Genomic DNA, 19,300 nt, shown 5'->3' with positions numbered 1-19,300 from the left:
CCCTGCGGCTCTGCAGGAGGTGCGCAGCTGGGGAAGTCCGCTCTTCCCGAGCTCTCTGGTTTTCTCCTGCCTTGCTCACCAGTGTGCCCTCTTAGTTCCTCCTCCTGGGACAATATGCTGGCTTGTCAGATCTGTACTCATTATTTGGTGAAGCTTTTCTCCCTTATTATTTAATACTTTTCTAGGAAGTGACATGGAGCTAGATTTGTTGGCAGCTGCTGAAACAGAAAGTGACAGTGAAAGTAACCATAGCAACCAAGATAACGCCAGTGGTCGCCGAAGTGTGGTCACTGCAGCCACCGCTGGCTCAGAAGCAGGTATGTTGCCTCATGGGTGAAGCTGCCTCCAGCATATGTAAATCCTGTATGACATGCATGTGTAACTAGAGGCTCTTTATACTTTTCTTTTTCTCTGACTGTTCTTGTCAGCTTTTGGGTTTTTTTTTGTTTTTGTTTTTAAGTAACGGATTAATTTTAAAGTTTTTTTAAAAAAGGGTTCTATTCTCATTAAACTATTTTTATGTGGTTTCTCAGTATTACATATCATTTAGCACTGTTACATATTTTCTTGAATGAGGTGGTACGTGGTAAAGTTAATTATCAGAGGGCTTACGATGGTTTTTGTTCTAAAATTTAAAACTTAGGAGCGAGCAGTGTTCCTGCCTTCTTTTCTGAAGATGACTCTCAGTCTAATGACTCGAGTGACTCTGACAGCAGCAGCAGCCAGAGCGATGACATAGAGCAGGAGACCTTCATGCTCGATGAGCCGCTAGAAAGAACCACCAACAGCTCCCATGCGAGCGGAGCTGCCCAGGCTCCTCGGTCCATGCAGTGGGCTGTTCGTAATACGCAACATCAGCGAGCTGCTAGTACAGCTCCGTCCAGTACATCTACACCAGCAGGCAAGTCTGAAAACTCAAATATTAAGCCTAGGAGCACTTCAATTATCTAGAAAATTAAGTTGTATAAAGGTTCCTTTTGTTGAGTTTCAAATATAAGAAGTACATAAATATGATTATATCAAGTTTTCTTAATCTTTGCATTATTACTTCTTTTGGACTGGACAATTCTTTATTGTTGAGAACACTTTTGGACATTATAGGGTGTTAAACTACGTCCATAGCCTTTTCTGGTAGATGTCCCTAGTATCCCCAGATCCTCCTCCTTTCTTCTCCACTTGTCCAGTTGTAACAACACAGTGCCAAATGCTTCCTCTTGTGGTGGTTGTGAACAACAGAATTACTCTTTAACACTTCCCTCCTCAGATTATACAGTTGCAGTACTTTTTTGCTTGTGTACATATTATTAATTGATGTTTTGGATTTGTACAAGCATATACAGTTACAGTAGTTAGCAACTGTGTTAGCTCATTGTAATTGTCCTTTTTCCTTATAGCAAGTTCCGCGGGTTTGATTTATATTGATCCTTCAAATTTACGCCGGAGTGGCACCATCAGTACAAGTGCTGCAGCCGCAGCTGCTGCTTTGGAAGCTAGCAATGCCAGCAGCTACTTAACATCTGCAAGCAGTTTAGCCAGGGCTTACAGCATTGTCATCAGACAAATCTCGGACTTGATGGGCCTTATCCCTAAGTATAATCACCTAGTATACTCTCAGATTCCAGCAGCTGTGAAATTGACTTACCAAGATGCAGTCAACTTACAGGTATGAAACCATTGAAAAGTTGCTTACTAGAATATAGTGTTTGCCCATCAATTAGGAGAATTTCAATATAATGGGAATATTACAAATGCTTAAATGTTAACATACTATTACTGTATCAGATTTAGCTTTGTTTGGGTAGTTTTGACTATTTCAGTTTGATCTTCATAGAACTATGTAGAAGAAAAGCTTATTCCCACGTGGAACTGGATGGTCAGTATTATGGACTCTACTGAGGCTCAATTACGTTATGGTTCTGCATTAGCGTCTGCTGGAGACCCAGGACACCCAAACCACCCCCTTCATGCCTCTCAGAATTCAGCTAGAAGAGAGAGGATGACCGCACGAGAAGAGGCCAGCTTAAGAACGCTTGAAGGCAGACGGTATGAGATTCTCCACATGCGTCTCTGTGTTGAGTCAGAGCCCCTGAGTCCTAGGTTAGAGCTTTTGGGTTGTCATTACATTTGACCTCACACGTTTTGGTGAAGGAGAACTGCCTCATGTTACTTGTTTTTGAGAGGCAGTTGAAGCAAAATCATTTAGTTAGCTAAGTTATTATTCTTTTTTAAATCCATTCATGTCATCATAGGAATTTATTTATTTCTTACTTATTTTTTTATTTAATTTTTTTCTCTGCCTTACTTTACAAAGGAATTTCTTCCCAAAAACTATTGTTTAGCCTGTGTTCTTGTTTCCATATATTCTATTTCCCTTTATACAGCGTCTTTTTCTGGAAAGACTTGATTTCGACCATGACCGAGCTCAGAGCAGTTTGTGCTTAGGAGGGAAAGTGTGTGAGTGTCAGTATTGTGCTTTGGTTTCACAGCACACATTTCTCCCCTCCCTCCCTTATCCTGCTCAGGCATAAAAATATACTTAATGTATGTATTACACTCTTCCTGTTCAACTATAAATTAGCACTTTTCAGGACTCGCAGTTAGCACGGCATTGAAGTCGTCAGTGAAAATAGTGAGAGAGAACAAAGATCTGGGGGGCGCAAGAGAGGGAAACGCTGGGATACAAATAATTGTTGAGCCAGGCCAGGCCAGGCTTTATATTTTATACTTGATTCTAAAATATGGAAATAGGAAGTAATTTCTTCATAGGGAAATTAGAAATATTTAGGAATAGAATTCACATACTTGCCTTTGAGCATTTGGGAGTTGAGAACAAACTTATTTGATGGGCTGGTTGGTAGAGCACTAGCGCGAGATTTGATGGGCAGCAGGTTTTCTATTCTCGGAGCCCTGTTCCACAGAAAGACAAGTTCTTGTCTTGGGGACTGCAGTCAGTTGCTCTAAAAGAACACAGTATTCCGTGACTGGAGAGTGGGCTCATAGTGGTGTCTAGAACTCCACCATCGGCCTTAGCTGACACTTGTTAGAAATGCAAATCCAGACCTCTTAAGACTGGTAGGGACCCATACCATAAGCAGTGGTATTTCTAAAGAGCTTTATTTTGTCCTTTAATAATATATTTAATGTTTATGAAGTGTTTTGCACATGTACAGTAGCTGAGGAAGCAATAACGGTGTCAGATCTCTCAGGGAATGGAGTTCTGGGTGGTTGTGCGTCCCCGTGTGGATGCTGGGAACTGAACCCAGGTCTTCTACAAGAGTAGCAAGTGCTCTTAACTGATGAGCTGTTACTTCAGCCCAGTGTTTTCATTTCTTTTTTCATATTTATGAGATTTCATATTTGTGGGTTTTTCAAACTTGTTTTTGTTGTTGTTGTTCCTATAGACGTGCTACATTGCTTAGCGCCCGCCAGGGGATGATGTCGGCTCGAGGAGATTTTCTCAATTATGCTCTTTCTTTAATGAGATCTCATAATGATGAACATTCGGATGTTCTTCCGGTATTGGATGTGTGCTCATTAAAACACGTGGCATATGTTTTCCAAGCCCTTATATATTGGATTAAAGCAATGAATCAACAGACAACATTGGACACCCCTCAGCTGGAGCGGAAAAGGTACACCCGTACTGTCCTTGAGTTTTGTCTGAGAACTACTTACTTGGTGTGGTCTAGATAGTCAGTCTGGATGAGGAAGCTCATCACTGCAGAAGAGAACAAAGATATTTCATGTAGGAAAGTGGACTTGACTTCTGTCCACTTGTTTCTGCCATTATTTCTCTCCAAATGAAAACCCAGGAATCAAGTGAAACTTAATGGTGAGGTCTTTGCTTTAGTCTTGTCGTGTTTTGGAGAAGAGTTTGTAGACACTCAGTATTTCTGTAGTGGAATTCATTCATTCAGGCTCCTGATGAGCCTGTTTTATTATTGTAGTGAATTAGGCAGCTGATTTTACTATTTCTCATCATCTGAAACTATATAGTAGTGTTAGACGGCAGGAGTTCGATTCCAGGGTGAGGTGTCAGATGCTAAAGGTGTTTGCCTGACCACCTGAGTTCAGTTCTTGGGTCCTGTGTGGTGGAAGAGAGAACAGATCATGCAGATTGTTCTCTGACTTCATGTGTGCGCTATGACACGAGTTAGGTACCCAAGTGACAGTTTTAACGTTGTCTTCTTGCCATCCCCCTCACCTTTGTTCTTTTTCATGTCATATGAATACTTAGTTTAAATGACCGGCTTTGTTCTCTTATAGGACGCGAGAACTTTTGGAACTGGGCATCGACAATGAAGATTCAGAGCATGAGAATGATGACGACACCAGTCAAAGTTAGTGCTCAGAACGCCACTGGTCACAAGAGTGGCCGCCTCAGTAGTTCCTGCAGGCTTTAAACCACAATCTTTTCTGTTTGGGTGGGAAATCTCTTTTCTTCTCTGTGTCGCATTTATCTTCTCTGACTTTTCCTCATACATCCTTGTATATACGGTTTATAATGAGGACCAAATTCATGTGAATTTTTCAATAGTCCGTACTTCTTTAGAATTTCCCGTTTTCTCTTAGTTAATATTTATCATTACTTTAAGTCTTAGGAAATGTTAATTTTTTTCTATTAATATTGTAAAATAGATTTAGTTAAGAAAAAGTAAATTATTCTTGAACAGAAACTAAGAAGTTTTTGCTTTGGGTTATTTTGGTTTTTTGAGACAGGGTTTCTCTGTAGCTTTGGAGCTTTTCCTGGAACTAGCTCTTGTAGGCCAGGCTGGCCTCAAATTTACAGGGATCCGCCTGCCTCTGCCTCTTGAGTGCTGGGATTAAAGGCGTGCCACCACCATTCTACAAGAAGTTTAAGTTTTAATGCTGCAAAATTGGAGGCTCTTGTAGAACAGTGGTTCTCAGCCTGCCTGGGGTGATGACCCCTGTGAGGATGAGTGATCTTTTCACATGAGTCACCTAAGATCATTGTGGAATCACATATATTAAAGGGTACAGCATTAGGAAGATCAATACCACTGTTATTTCAGTTGGGAGTTAAAGGTTTTAAGTAAACAGTGCAGTTTTCTGTTTATTGTTCCCAGCTAATACTTTATTAGCTTAGGGAAAGATAACTGGCCTGGGTTGGATTGGGGGCGGGTTGTTGTTGATGTTGTTTGTGGTGATGGGTTGGGTTTTTTCCCTCTGTCCTTTTGAAAGTCCGTCCATAATCCACCATTTGCACAGCCTTAGTAGGCACTGCCAGAGTTTGGTTCTGTTCAGGAGAGCTGCTGCTAGCGTGCTGACTTGTGTTGGCTGGGCACAGAAACTGCTCAACAGCTTCCTCCTTGGTATCAGCGTGGTAGGTGAACAGTCAGACTTCAGCTTCTGTTCATCGCCTTCTGCTGTCTTCAGGTTGAGTCCTGATTATGGTCAGGAAACTAGCTGATTTTGGCTTCATTCTCTAGATCTAAGGAGAGGGTATAAGAAGCCTGTTCAACGTAGAGTGGACCATTTATTCTTGCATTTTTAGTGTTGTGTGAAATAATGCTTTCAGTTATTTTGGATTGTCACTTTAAAAAAATACAAGAAAAGCTAGGTGTGGTCTCACAGACTTTTAATGTCAGTACCGAGGTAAGTAGAGGGAGCCAAGGCTGCCACACAAGGAGATTCTGTTTCCAATCCAGACCTTAACTTGATTTCTAGTATATTAATATTTTAAAAGAGATAACAAGCATTTTAGATCAGACAAATTAATTTTCTGTTACCCTTTGTAATCGCTTTTTTTTTTTATGTTTAGGTGCTACTTTGAATGATAAGGATGATGAATCTCTTCCTGCAGAAACTGGCCAAACCCACCCTTTCTTCCGCCGTTCCGACTCTATGACGTTCCTTGGATGTATACCCCCAAACCCATTTGAAGTGCCTTTGGCTGAAGCCATACCCTTGGCCGATCAGCCACATTTGTTGCAGGTGAGCTCAACAGGTCTAAAGCTGGTTCATAGCTGATTTCGAAGTGTTCAGTCTAACTATAATATGTCTTATTAAAATTCCAGCCAAATGCTAGAAAGGAAGATTTGTTTGGCCGCCCAAGTCAGGGTCTTTATTCGTCATCTACCGGGAGTGGGAAATGCTTAGTGGAAGTTACAATGGACAGGAATTGCCTCGAGGTAAGACAGCAAAAGTTCATACTGTCTTTTGTTAGCACTTTCTCCCAGCTTCCAGCTGTGAAGAGATGCCTTAGTGCAGAATATTTTATTTCACCCATTCAGTTCACACATTGTGTAGCTCTGTTATGTGCTTAGTCTGGTCCAGAGTATTGCTGATGTATGCTGCTAAAAACTGAGGTTTCCAAATGAGTATATTTAATACATACGAGCATATGTAATTTTAGCTTCAAATTTCTCTTGATGTGCTGAGCTACTTGAATGAAGAAAAAAAAAGTAAGGCAGCAGTAGTAATGATAGTAATGAGTAATGAGTAGTAATGATTAGTAATGACACCTCAGTACGTCTCTCTCAGGTACTGTCTCACTCTCTAACCAAGGAAACATTTAGGTGAAAAATGAGGCTGGAGGAGATTTTAAATTTCAAGGGGGAATGTCAGTTATCACAACACTAATTACACAACAGATTTAGTTTTCAGAGATATATATGTCTGACTTGAGGTAAATTTTATATTCTGCTTTTCTAGGAAAAAATGGTATGTTTAAAGACAGCATAAGTGAAATATAGCTGAATAGATTTTTATAACTAAGTGGTAAAGGCAAATGTAATATTAAATTATTGAAAATATATAGGAGACATAGGTGCCAGAGATACTACAAAACATTGCTTTGAGAATTCTCTAGGCTGCACTGGGGGAGTGCACTGGTTTTGCGGTTGTCCAAGGACTAGGTTGACCAGAACAGACTGCACTTGGTGGAGAAAGCTCAAGACAGGGAGCATGGTTTAACTTCCTCTGGGATTTCTGTGGGACTCTATTATGCTGAAAACATATGTAACTTTTAACCCTAAAATTCCATAGGTTCTTCCAACTAAAATGTCTTATGCTGCCAATCTCAAAAATGTAATGAACATGCAAAACCGGCAAAAGAAAGAAGGGGAGGATCAGGGCGTGCTGACTGCGGAGGCTGAGAGCACAAAGCCTGGGCCGTCTGCTCATGATGTAGCCGCGCAGTTGAAAAGCAGTTTGCTAGCAGAGATTGGACTCACTGAAAGCGAGGGGCCGCCCCTTACATCATTCAGGTAAGGCTAAATGAAGTAGTGCCCTTGACTACTTCCCGGTTATTTTTTATTAGAGATTTCATTCTTTATAAATTTAAATATGTAAGTTTATGAATTTTGTTACTCTTCTGTGATTTCCTAATTTAGTATCAGATAAATACTATTGAGTTTTTTGGACTTTATGACTTCTTAAGAATTGATCTTCTTTTTCATTTATTGAATTTCCAAGATGCCAGTTTTTTTTAATGTTTAATCAGCAGTTCAGATAAGGGAACCATGTAAATGCTACAAAGAATAGAATTTTTTCATAATTTATGACTTCCGTTTAGTTTGGACTCACAAATGGTATCTTGACAGAGGTTTACTAAATAAGTTTACTAAATGAGTTGCTAGCATATACTGTTGCTTAATGTTGGTAATCTTCAGGTGACTAGAAGTGTAAGATAATGTTTTTACTTACAGGTTAGTGATGTAGTTAATAAAATAAGGCATGCTTAGTCAGTGAACAAGACACACTGCATGGTCATTTCCTACCAGCCATAAAGGGTGTTGGGTGATCTGTATACTCATTAGTTTTGGTATGAGGGAAGAAGGGGTTAGGCTAGCAAGTTAGCTTTAGGGATGAAAGAAAACCACATCAAAGAAAGGTCTCAGAGGGACAGAAGGTAGGAAAAATGTGGTTTACATCTGTGCAGTGGGGAGTAGATGGTGCTGATGGATAAAAATTACTAGGAAATATTGTCGTGAGGCCATATTAAATTTTGTCCGTGTTGGGTTAAGCATCACTAAAACGAATAAAAGTTCTAGAGGTGGATATTTGACTCTGAGGAGAGGAAGTAAGTGAAATATTGAAGACAGAAGATGCCTTGATGGTGTGCCGTGTGTACACATCAGGACTGTGTACCCTGAGGAAGGCTCCTTCACTAAGATAGCAGAATATTAAAAGACCAAGAAAGGTACTGCTATTGACCAAAAATCTGAATTTGGGGAATTGATTAATTGCTTTCTCCATCTCTTTAACTTCTCGCAGGCCGCAGTGTAGTTTCATGGGGATGGTCATTTCTCATGACATGCTGCTGGGACGTTGGCGCCTTTCTTTAGAACTCTTTGGCAGAGTATTCATGGAAGATGTTGGAGCAGAACCTGGATCGGTGTGTAGTTTGTGTACTTGAGTTCTTTTCTGCGTGATACAGACATGTTTCAGTGAATAATTGTTACTGTTACTTTATTTTATTTTAAGATCTTAACTGAATTGGGTGGTTTTGAGGTGAAGGAATCAAAGTTCCGTAGAGAAATGGAAAAACTGAGAAACCAGCAATCAAGAGATTTATCGCTAGAGGTAAAGGTATTTAGACTTTCTGATATTCATAGTATACCACTGCACAAGTCTTAAAACATGTAGATAATAAATATTGCTCAGCGATACGTGGTTATAATTAAAATTCTAAAGAAACGATGATTACAAGATTCTGAGTAGTAATTTTTGTTTGTCTTGTTATTGGGGATTTGTTTTCTGGCATCTTCATAGCATGAGGGCCTGAGTTTCGATCTCTAGTACCCTCTGAAGAAGCCAAGTGTGAGCCGGGCTGTCATGGCGCACAGAGGCAGGTGGATCTCTGCGAGTTCGAGGCCAGCCTGGTCTACAAGAGCTAGTTCCAGGACAGGCCCCAAAGCTACAAAAGGGGGGAAAATAAAACCAACAACAACAACAAAAAAAAACCCTGTCTCGAAAAACCACACACACATACAAAAGCCAAGTGTAGTGGTGTCCCGTCCCTTTGATCCTGGACCGGAGAGACAGAGACAGGATTCTTGGTGCTTCTTGGTCAACTAGCCTTGCTGAAATCAGTGAGAGCCTCATCTCAAAAAATAAGGTAGAAGATGATAGAGAAGTAAACCCAGTGTCAACCTCTGGCTTTCACATGTTTGCCTGGGCAAGTATACCTGTACACATGAACATGTATACACACACTTCATTATATAAACATGAACAAGAACTCCTGGTGTTTTGAATTCCATTCAGACTATTCTTATTGATGCTTAATTTGTATGTTCGATGGCTAGGGTTTTGTTGTTTGTTTTTTTTGTTTTTTTTTTAAAGACGGTTTCTCTGGATAACAGCCCTCTCTGTCCTGGAACTAGCTTTGTAGGTGAAGCTGACCTCAAACTCACAGAGGTCCACCTGCCTCTGCCTCCATAATGCTGGGATTAAAGGCATCCACCACCACTGCCCTGCTTGATGGCTAGTTTTATGTCATTTTTAGTGCCTCAGCCCTTTTTAATATTATCTGTAATAAATGACCTTCCTTGTTACTTTCCAGTGTTTGCCATGTGCATTTCCTGTCACAGGCCCTTAGCTTGGCCATTTTTTAAGAAATATTATTATTGTTTTGTTTTTCTGAGGCAGGTTTTGTGTGTGTGTGTGTGTGTGTGTGTGTGTGTGTGTGTGTGTGTGTGTAGTTAGTCCTGGCTATCCTAACTCTGTAGACCAGGCTGGCCTTGAATTCACAGAGATCTGCTTGCCTGAGTGCTAGGATTAAAGGTGTGCACCATCACGTCTGGCTTCTACTGGCAAAGAGTGTATTTAGGTGGAATTAAATTCCATTAGCCTGATTTAATAATGTAGGGCAGTCTTTGCTTTAGAAAGTGATGTATTTAGGGGGTAAAAGCTTCTAAGACCTCAGAAATCTTTATGGTAGCATTTAAACGACTAAGGGAAAGGTGAGATTCTGTTTTTAGGTAGAAACCCTGTGGTTTCTAGCACTGCTTTATGATTTGGTGTTTTTTACTAGGTGGATCGGGATCGGGATCTTCTCATTCAGCAGACCATGAGGCAGCTCAACAACCATTTTGGCCGCAGATGCGCTACCACACCAATGGCTGTCCACAGAGTTAAAGTCACCTTTAAGGATGAGCCAGGAGAGGGCAGTGGCGTAGCCCGAAGTTTCTACACAGCCATTGCTCAAGCGTTTTTATCAAATGAAAAGTTGCCAAATCTAGATTGTATCCAGAATGCCAACAAAGGTACTCATACAAGTAAGTACTCTACAGATGTCAAGCATCATAATCACTACTCTTGTTTGTCGTAGCAGTGGCAATCATGATTGCATAGCTATACATTTATGTTTTACATAATTCTAGAATATGAACTGCTTGAGTTGACAGTTTGCTTTTTACAGCAGTGTGCTCTTGTTTCTGGTCACACTGGCTTCTCGCCTCAGTTGTTTTCTATTTTGGAGGTGATAGTCTGTGAACTCTTATGTGGCACTATACAAATCCTGGGAGGGAGTGGGGATATTTCTTTCACCCTTGTGTTAATAGCTATTTGAAGAGAAAACGGAATTCTCTAAGTAGGCTATTTTAAGACTGATTCACAAGCATGCTCCAATCCCAATGAGTTAAGGAGCTTGAGGCCACATGTAGACCAACTATATCACTGTGCTTAGTATTTTAATTTTAGTAGGATTTTTTTTTTTCTCTTTAAAAATAGGACTTCATATATTAACATCTTGGATCATTGCAACCTCATTTTGAACCTACCACTTGGGTTAGAACTCTTAGCTAACTTTCAGTTGGTACATTTAAAGCTTTGTAAAAATGACAAATCTGCAGGAAATGGGAATTGGTAATGTGTGCCAGGTGTGGTCAGAAGATTGCCAGTCTTATATGTGGGCGGGTGGTAATTAGGTCAGAGGAAGCTCATAGAAATGACCGAGGCTGCATCTGTATCTCATTTTAATCTACCCCCTTGGACACCAACTGGGCTGCAGAAACAATAAAGGGTGAGCAGATGGGGGCTCTCCAGCCTTTGATCATCGCTTTTAAAACCGTTTAACTTCTGATAAATGAGGAGACTTGGATAATCAACATTTTAGAAATATCTTTATCAAACATCATTAAGCTGGAGAGGTGGTCTAGTAATAGTTTTATTATTGTGAGAGCGGGAGGGCCTGAGTTCAAATCCCTAGGACATTCAAAGCTGGGCATGACTTGCTTGGGCTTATAACCATGTTGTGGGATGGCAGGTTCCAGTGAGAGTCTGTATCAAAAATGTGCAGCAGTGGGCATCTCTGATGCATGTGCCTAGGCATGTGGACGGACATACAGCACACTGCACACGCCCAAGAGAGAGGTACTGGCAGCAAAGTGATCTCCAGGTTTTCTTGTCTTCTTCTCATTTCAACATTGACTGAAACGTAAAGATTGTCACCTTCTGTGCTTATTTCAGTGTGTTATCTTTTCCTCTTCTCTTCTAGGTTTAATGCAGAGATTAAGGAACCGCGGAGAGAGAGATCGGGAAAGAGAAAGAGAAAGGGAAATGAGGAGGAGTAGTGGCTTGCGAGCAGGATCTCGGAGAGACCGGGATAGGTGTGATGGATTTTATTGTTTACTCAATACCAGCATTTAGACAAGTTGAATAAAGGCTTGGAAATGAGTGTGGGTTTGGCATGGGACAGATGTGCGTGGCAGCAGTGACCCGTGGCTGATGAACGGGTCTGGCCCGCACCCAGGACATTTGAATGTCACTGCCTACTAGTCACTAAAGTTTGACGTTCCTCACAGTTTTTACTTTCCTAGTTTAATTAACTCTTAATTGTGACAAACTGTATTACTTTTAATTTTCTCTTGTTGCAATGGGTTACACTTTACTTTTGTTTAAAATATCCAGGAATTATGGATAGTTTCTTAGAGTCTGGTCCTGCTCCATTAAAATCAAATTATATGTTACATGTAGATTTTTAGTGACAAACCGAGATAGATCATCTTTATTTCTCTAACATGTTATCTTTAAACATTGTACTATTCTGCTGTCCTGGTTGGCACTGTCCATGTTCTCTGGTTTTCTTTTGCTATTTTGATTTGATCATCAAAGGAAATGGAGTCAGAAGCTTGCTTTCCTTACAGAGACTTCCGGAGACAGCTTTCCATTGACACCAGGCCTTTCAGACCTGCCTCTGAGGGGAACCCGAGTGATGACCCGGACCCTCTGCCTGCTCATCGGCAGGCACTGGGAGAGAGACTCTATCCACGAGTTCAAGCCATGCAGCCTGTGAGTCCTGGGCACTGTCCTCCCGTTAATTAGGTGTAGGCTTTTCCCTTGGCGCCACAGTGGCTGTTGTTGAATTGCCAGCGACTAAGCATCTGCACAGTGATGGGGATTTAGGAGTGGAGGGAAGTACGGCTTGTGCAGCTCTTCAGCTTGGGTCTTCTCTCCCGCAAAACTTAGTTAAAGACGATCTCATTCAGCCCTGTTGTAGTTCTTTATGTGTTAAAGGATTTACATTTTACTCACATAAATTGTTACTTTTTGAAAACAAATGGCAGTCCTTTACTACTGATAAAACAGCTTAAGATTTCAATTTGAATGTTTTATTAAATTCTGTCAATGTGAAACTTGTAAATTAGTGTTTTTTTTTCCCTTTTTGCTCTTTATGTATTATGTGAATACATGTAGCCAGACTAATAAGGTAAAATCAAATCTATTTCTTGCAGTAAGTCAGCCTTCAAAAATAGACACCCTTCTCCTCCCTTCCCTTCTTTTCTGTATTAAATGAAGGTGTTTTGGGCTCTCTGAAGAAGACAAAAGTTAACAGAAATTGCATGTATGTTTACTTGAAATTCAGATACCTTAAAAAATACAGGGAGACTGTCATACAAATATTCCAGCCCAACAAAACTGTGCTGATGTGTGGGCTGTGTGGTCCCTGTCTGAGTTGTCTGATTAACCTTGCTAGTTCACAAGGAAATTTTATTTGAGCTTATTTCTTTTCTTTCTCTTGAGTATAACTTTTAATAAGCAGAGAGTTATTAAAGTAACATTTGTTCATCTTTTATAGGCATTTGCAAGTAAAATCACGGGCATGCTTCTGGAGCTGTCGCCAGCGCAGCTGCTGCTCCTTCTAGCAAGTGAGGATTCCCTGAGGGCGAGAGTGGACGAGGCCATGGAGCTCATCATCGCACATGGACGGTAATGTGTGCTCTAGGAGCAGCGCTGCAGTGTGAACATCAGCATTGTGGTGTTCTTCCAGAGGACCCAGGTTTGGGTCCCAGGGCTCACATGGCCACTCACAGCTGCCTGCCACACTCCAGTTCCAGAGTCTCTGACACGTGCAGGCAAAACACCCATACATTAAAAAATCAAAATCAAAAAACAAAGTAGAATACCCTTTTTTGATTTTTTTTTTAAAGCAGTGTCTTATAATTCCTAAGTGCAATAGCTGAACTTTTCATGTTTTACTAGGTCATAGAAGGTATTTGACATTTAGAATTGTTCTGTTATGTTCCTGAGACAAAGCTAGCCTTGAGCCCTAACCTCCTGCCTCAGACTTGTGAATGCTGGGACTTAGAGCTACCATGTCTGGCTTAGAAATTGTTTTGTTTAGAAGTATGTCTGTAAGTTCTCTGAAGTCCACTCTCCATTGGGAGTACCCATGTAAGAGACCACATTATACTCAATCTCCTACATTCTTGTGTTATGTATAATACTTCTGTTAGGGCTCCACATTCACCTTAAAATTTTGTGTAACTTTTTTCTTTTCCTTCTGCAAAGTATATTAGTTTGAATATGAAATCTAAAAATAGCAAATAGTCCATCTACTCAAGGTGACAAATATCAGAAAGATGCCTTATTAGATGGACTTGCTCTTTTAGCCAGTTTGAAACAAGGATTACTTTAAATGAAATTTATATGGTGCTATGAACCTTAGACATCCAGTTTCTGTTCTGTTGCTGTGAAGAGACACTATGACCGTGACAACTCTTTATAAGGGAAAACATTTATTTGGGGCTGTCTTACAGTTTCAGAGGTTTAGTCCATTAGCATTATGGCAGGATGCAAGACAGCATTCGGCCAGACATGGCACTGGAAAAGGAACTGAGAGCTCCAAATCCTGATCCACAGGAAACAATAAGAGATCTCCTGGGCCTGGCATGGGCTTTTGAAACCTCAAGGTCCACTCCCAGTGACACACTTCTTCCAGCAAGGCCACACCTCCTAATCCTTCTCAATAGTGCTACTCCCTGATGACTAAGATTAAATATCAGCCTGTGGGGGCCATTCTTACTCAACCCACACCACTGTGGTACCATCCCAGACCTTAGGTAGCTGTGGTTGGCTACAGTTGTAGAAGTATAGACAACTATGAGCTCTAGAACTCAACAGCCACCTCTCAGGGTATTTATTTATTTATTATGTGTGCAGTGTTCTGCCTGCATAAATGCCTTTAGGCCAGAAGAGGACACCAGATTTCATAATAGATGGTTGTGAGCTGGGAATTGCACTCAGACCTCTGGAAGAGCAGCCAGTTCTCTTACCCTCTAATCCATATCTCTGGACTTTTATGTATTGTGTTTTTTGTTTGTTTGTTTTTGTTTTTTAAATTCTTTGCCTTATCTCTGGCGCTGTGAGCAGGCTGAGAATAGCTTAACCCACAAGAAAGTTGCATTTTTAAAATAAGATTATGTAAATATATGTAAGCATTGCTAATTTAGTATTTTCTGTTGATCAAAACTAACATCTGGTTTTCTGCACTGAATAGTGAATTTACTAGTGGTAAATAAGACTTATGCTAGAGAATTTGATTGCTGGTGCAATTGTGCTGAGTATTTTTCTGTATTGCTTGCTTTGTGCTAAAGTTTTAGCATCCCAATGAAGACTATATATGTTTCCTTACATCAGAGAGCCTTGGCCATGTCTTGAACTGTATGTGTAGCAGCTAGCGAAGTTTTTTGGGGTTTGGTTGGTTGGTTGATTGGAGTGGTTTGGTTGTTTTGTTTTGAAGCCTGTCTTGGCAGTGCAGCATAAGAACTAGCCTTGAGTTTGCTGTGTAGTGCATGCTCCCAAGCACTAGGATTGTAAGCGCAGTCCATGGTTTGGGACTAAATTGGTTTTTAAAATGTGCAATAAATATGAATAGATACTTTCATACTAAATTTCAGACATTCACCTCCATGGAATGTAAAAGGGTTTCATTTGCTTTTAGGGAAAATGGCGCTGATAGTATCTTGGACCTTGGATTATTAGATTCCTCAGAAAAGGTACAGGTAAGGGATTTTTTGTTTGTTTGTTTGTTTGTTTGTTTAGTACATGTGTTAATGAGCAGTTAGAACAATAAAAAAGAAAGCAGGATTTAGGAGATGTCTTTGTAAATAAAATGAATGATTTATAGTACAAAAAGAGAAAGGTATGTGGTTGTAATATACAGAATTGAATCATAAAACTGATTGAATTAAATATTAACACAATACTGGTCACTTGGCTCTTTATGTTTGAACACAGACTGAATTAAGCTTTAGTGTTGAGATCCAGGGGAACAAATAGCAGAAAAAAGAGGAGGCAACATAGAATCTTAGGAGCCACTCCTCCCAGAAGCTGTTGATTGCCACAGATGTAAAGAAAACATAACACTTTGTGGGTATGGTGTGGTTTTTTTTCTTGTATTTTATAATTAATCTTCTATTAATTATTAATATTAATCTGCTAGCTGAGAGGAGCAAACTCACTATAATCTCTTTCATTGGTCACATTAAAGAAAATTAGTACAAAATGTAAAAAGGAGCTACCTGTGAATTCTGAATAAATAAATAGTAGCACACAGATTGGAAGGAGAAGTCAAGACTTGACAAGTGGCTGTCTTTTCAGCAGGAGGGTAAAACTGAACCTTGTTCTGTGTACCTGAAAGACAGCAAAAGCTTTTGGGAGCCACTCTGCATGGGCAGCATTGCCCAGGCTCACAGGCTGTGCATGTGCAGGACACTGGCACAGCATCGTGAGCAGTCGGGAAATAGAACCCCTCCTCCCTCCAATGCAGTTTTTACTACTTAGAGTCACAGTCTAATACTCGGGGGAGGGGGGGAGCACAAAAAACTACTCATTAGAGAACAAGACAGGACTGACCAGTTCTCCTCAGAAGGGAACCTGTAGATGGTAATAAAGTTCTCAATAGGAAAATAAACTTTAAAAAAGAGATTCATACAAGTTTTTGGAGTAGAAATACAATCTCCCAAATTAAAAGTCACTGGATCAAACCAATAACAATATGGCAGGTAGAAGCAGCTTTCAAGTATTGTTTCGGGGCATGTGACCATGTGAAAAGATCCAATGACATGGAGGAAGGTTGGCATAGAAAAGTGCTGGGGAAATGACGTTTTTCTAAAATAGAGACTAACAAATTCAAGGTCAGCAGATTCGGAGCAAACTGCTCTGTAACTGTCCAGACATATTGAAATAATCAAAGAAAAGGAATAGTGATTTGAAAAACAGTGGATTTCTTATCTGAAACTAATAGGCCATGATATAGAACTGTCTATCCAAAATTTTACAGTTACTAAAAGTACCTTCGTGGCATTAAGGTGAAAGAGTGGTTTTTGTTTGTTTTGAAGATAGGGTTTTACTGTGACCCAAATTGATCAGGAGCTTACAGAGGTGATCCTCCTGTCTCAGCCTTCCAGTGCTGGGATTACAGGCATGTGCTACCATGCCTGATTTATGCAGCAGAAGGTGAACCCAGGGCTTTGTGCTTGCCTGGAACACATTGTCACAATTGATTTGAGACTCCAGTCCCAACTGATTTTATTTTTTAGGAGATACTAAGACTCAGCATACATAAGGTTTGTGTATTATAGCTCAGAGTTACCTTTAATATTACTATACACATATTTAAATATGTTCAGCTTTTCTTTTACTTTGAATGATTTCCGAGAACCATGTCGTATATTTTTTCTGTCGTACTTTATTATTAGGAAAACCGAAAGCGCCACGGCTCGAGTCGAAGTGTGGTGGACATGGACTTGGATGACACGGACGATGGTGATGACAATGCTCCTTTGTTCTACCAACCTGGGAAGAGGGGGTTTTATACTCCACGGCCTGGCAAAAATACAGAAGCAAGATTGAATTGTTTCAGAAACATTGGCAGGTAAACTAACTGTCCTTACTGTTGGGATCGGGACTGGACCCAGGGCTCTGTCAGATGCTGAGCATGCTCTCTACCACTGAGCTACTCCTCCAGCCCCACGCTTTCCGTGTAGCCCAGGCTGGGGTCAAACTCATGTTCTTCCTGCTAGCCTCCCAGGGCTGTGGAATTAGAGGTGTGTCACCACATGTTCTGGCTAAAATTAGCTTTAAAATTGAATATGTACTTTATTTTATACTAGGTAGAAATGAGGCTTAGGGAATTTTTAAAAATATTTTCTATCTAACTATATATCTATATATATACCTATATATATTTATATATGTGTGAGACTAATTCTATGATTAGTTTTGAATTTAAATTATATTTCTGTTCTTATTTTTAGGATTCTTGGACTATGTCTGTTGCAAAATGAACTATGTCCTATCACATTGAATAGGCATGTAATTAAAGTGTTGCTTGGTAGAAAAGTAAGTTTGATGCATATAACTGCTTTTACAATTGTAAACATTTCTTTTGCAAAATGATGGTACACTGTATAGTATTCAGTTTGTTTCAAAGCATTATAATCATAATTGTCAAGTATTTAATGATATAGCTAAAGTCCTTGTATATGGGGAAATGGCACAGTAGAGTTGGTAACAGACAGACTTGTTGGTTCCTGACAGACTTGGATCCTACTGAAGAGAAATCCTCTTGACAACTTTATAAAGACGCAAGCACTATGCTTGACACACAGTGCTCAGGAAGCCAAAGCCACTGTAATTGGTCCCAAGTGGGTGACAGTAGAGTATAGAAATAGTCTTAAACAGCAGCCCACTTGAAAATGCATGTAAGTGCCACAGAGGGGCCAATGAGTGTGAATAAATGAAGTAGAAATGCTTGGCATTCGTCTGGCTTATAGAATTAGATTATTTTTTTTCCAATGCACAGAATTAGATTATTGTCTTTATGTGTTGATAGTCTGATACCCTGACTAGAATAGCATGTGCTGCTAATTACTCAGCCGTATCACAATTTCTAAAACTATTATAAAGAAATCAAGAATCTTTTCCAGAGAGGTTGTACCATGCATCTACTGTAAATTAAATTGTGAAAGCTATAGTCTACTAATTACCCCCAGTGGTTTTTATTAGCACATATTAATTATGCACAACAATGATTATTATGACATTTTCACCTGTTTGGTCATATTTCCATTCTTCTCACTTTGTTTTGTCTCCTTTCTGCTCTCTTTAGTCCCCTTCTGCTTTCATGTCTTATCTGTGATCGGGTGGTACTGTGTGTGTGTATGTGTGAGTGTGAGTGAGTGAGAGAGAGAGACCGAGAGACCGAGACCTAGTGGGTGTCATTAAGGTTGTTTACAGGATCATGGGTACTTGACCAGTGGTTAAATCAATGAAGAAAATGGTCTGTCCTCTCCCATCAACCATTAGTTGTATAAATTGCTAGGAAGATGTGGGCACTGTCTCATGCCTATGACTTGGTACTGATGGTCACAGCTGTTCTGAGTTTGATACTTCAAGAACCTTGCTAAGCTCCACAGTCAGTTTTTACACTGCCGCTTTTCTCTGGCACACATGTGCGCGCGCACACACACACACACACACACACGCACGCACGCACGCACGCGCATGCACACACACGGCTTGGGTAGAGTGATACAGAGCTCCCATTACGGCTGTACAATCAACACTCGTTCTTAGTACTTTGACCACTTGAGTCTGCATTCAAACTGACCGCTGCAAAAAGAAACTAACAGTGGACAGCAGCACTAAATGTATGAGCATAAATAGTTATTTAGAAGACAGTTTGATAGGTACACCATATCCATTCAACAAAACTACAGAACTTTCCACTAGGGCCTATGACCTCATCCATGGGTGTTTGGTCATATTTTAGTACTAAATTAATTGTCTTTAGCCAAATCACTGAATATCATCTTCTATTTAATTGAGCCTATTATAGTAAGAAGCATTTTTTAAGCTGGGACCACAATTTAACTCTTGACATGTCCAACTAAAATGCTCTGTGCATGGAACACAAGTAGAAACCAAAGCTCTTACATATAAAAATGGTTAGTGTATTAATTCTTTTTTTGTTTGTTTGTTTGGTTGTTTTTTGTTTTGTTTTGTTTTTTTTTTCCAAGATAGAGTTTCTCTGTAGCTTTGGAGCCTC

At 40.0% G+C, this 19,300-nt stretch overlaps 1 protein-coding gene across 5 annotated transcripts in view; it reads left to right on the top strand.

Annotated features, from left to right (window-relative positions):
- The window catches only part of Ubr5 (ubiquitin protein ligase E3 component n-recognin 5), a 102,314-nt gene that overhangs the window by 77,419 nt on the left and 5,595 nt on the right, over positions 1-19,300 (top strand). For 2 of the 5 annotated variants that reach the window (XM_087898730.1, XM_087898733.1), the window contains exons 37-54: positions 186-317; positions 644-901; positions 1,395-1,663; positions 1,832-2,043; positions 3,402-3,632; positions 4,267-4,340; positions 5,783-5,955; positions 6,039-6,152; positions 7,009-7,229; positions 8,239-8,359; positions 8,449-8,553; positions 10,001-10,244; positions 11,465-11,576; positions 12,114-12,258; positions 13,046-13,176; positions 15,191-15,251; positions 16,950-17,125; positions 17,508-17,592. In XM_087898730.1, the coding sequence (XP_087754856.1) occupies positions 186-317; positions 644-901; positions 1,395-1,663; positions 1,832-2,043; positions 3,402-3,632; positions 4,267-4,340; positions 5,783-5,955; positions 6,039-6,152; positions 7,009-7,229; positions 8,239-8,359; positions 8,449-8,553; positions 10,001-10,244; positions 11,465-11,576; positions 12,114-12,258; positions 13,046-13,176; positions 15,191-15,251; positions 16,950-17,125; positions 17,508-17,592 (2,864 nt within the window). The remainder of the gene's footprint in view (positions 1-185; positions 318-643; positions 902-1,394; positions 1,664-1,831; positions 2,044-3,401; positions 3,633-4,266; positions 4,341-5,782; positions 5,956-6,038; positions 6,153-7,008; positions 7,230-8,238; positions 8,360-8,448; positions 8,554-10,000; positions 10,245-11,464; positions 11,577-12,113; positions 12,259-13,045; positions 13,177-15,190; positions 15,252-16,949; positions 17,126-17,507; positions 17,593-19,300) is intronic. The other 3 variants (XM_087898734.1, XM_087898731.1, XM_087898732.1) reach the window with 2 other exon arrangements.

Source organism: Myodes glareolus, chromosome 19 (assembly GCF_982192425.1).
Source record: "Myodes glareolus chromosome 19, mMyoGla1.1, whole genome shotgun sequence".
In the NCBI taxonomy this organism is placed as follows: Eukaryota; Metazoa; Chordata; class Mammalia; order Rodentia; family Cricetidae; genus Myodes; species Myodes glareolus.
Note: the sequence above shows the minus strand (reverse complement) of the source record. Positions and strands in the feature narration are given on the sequence as shown.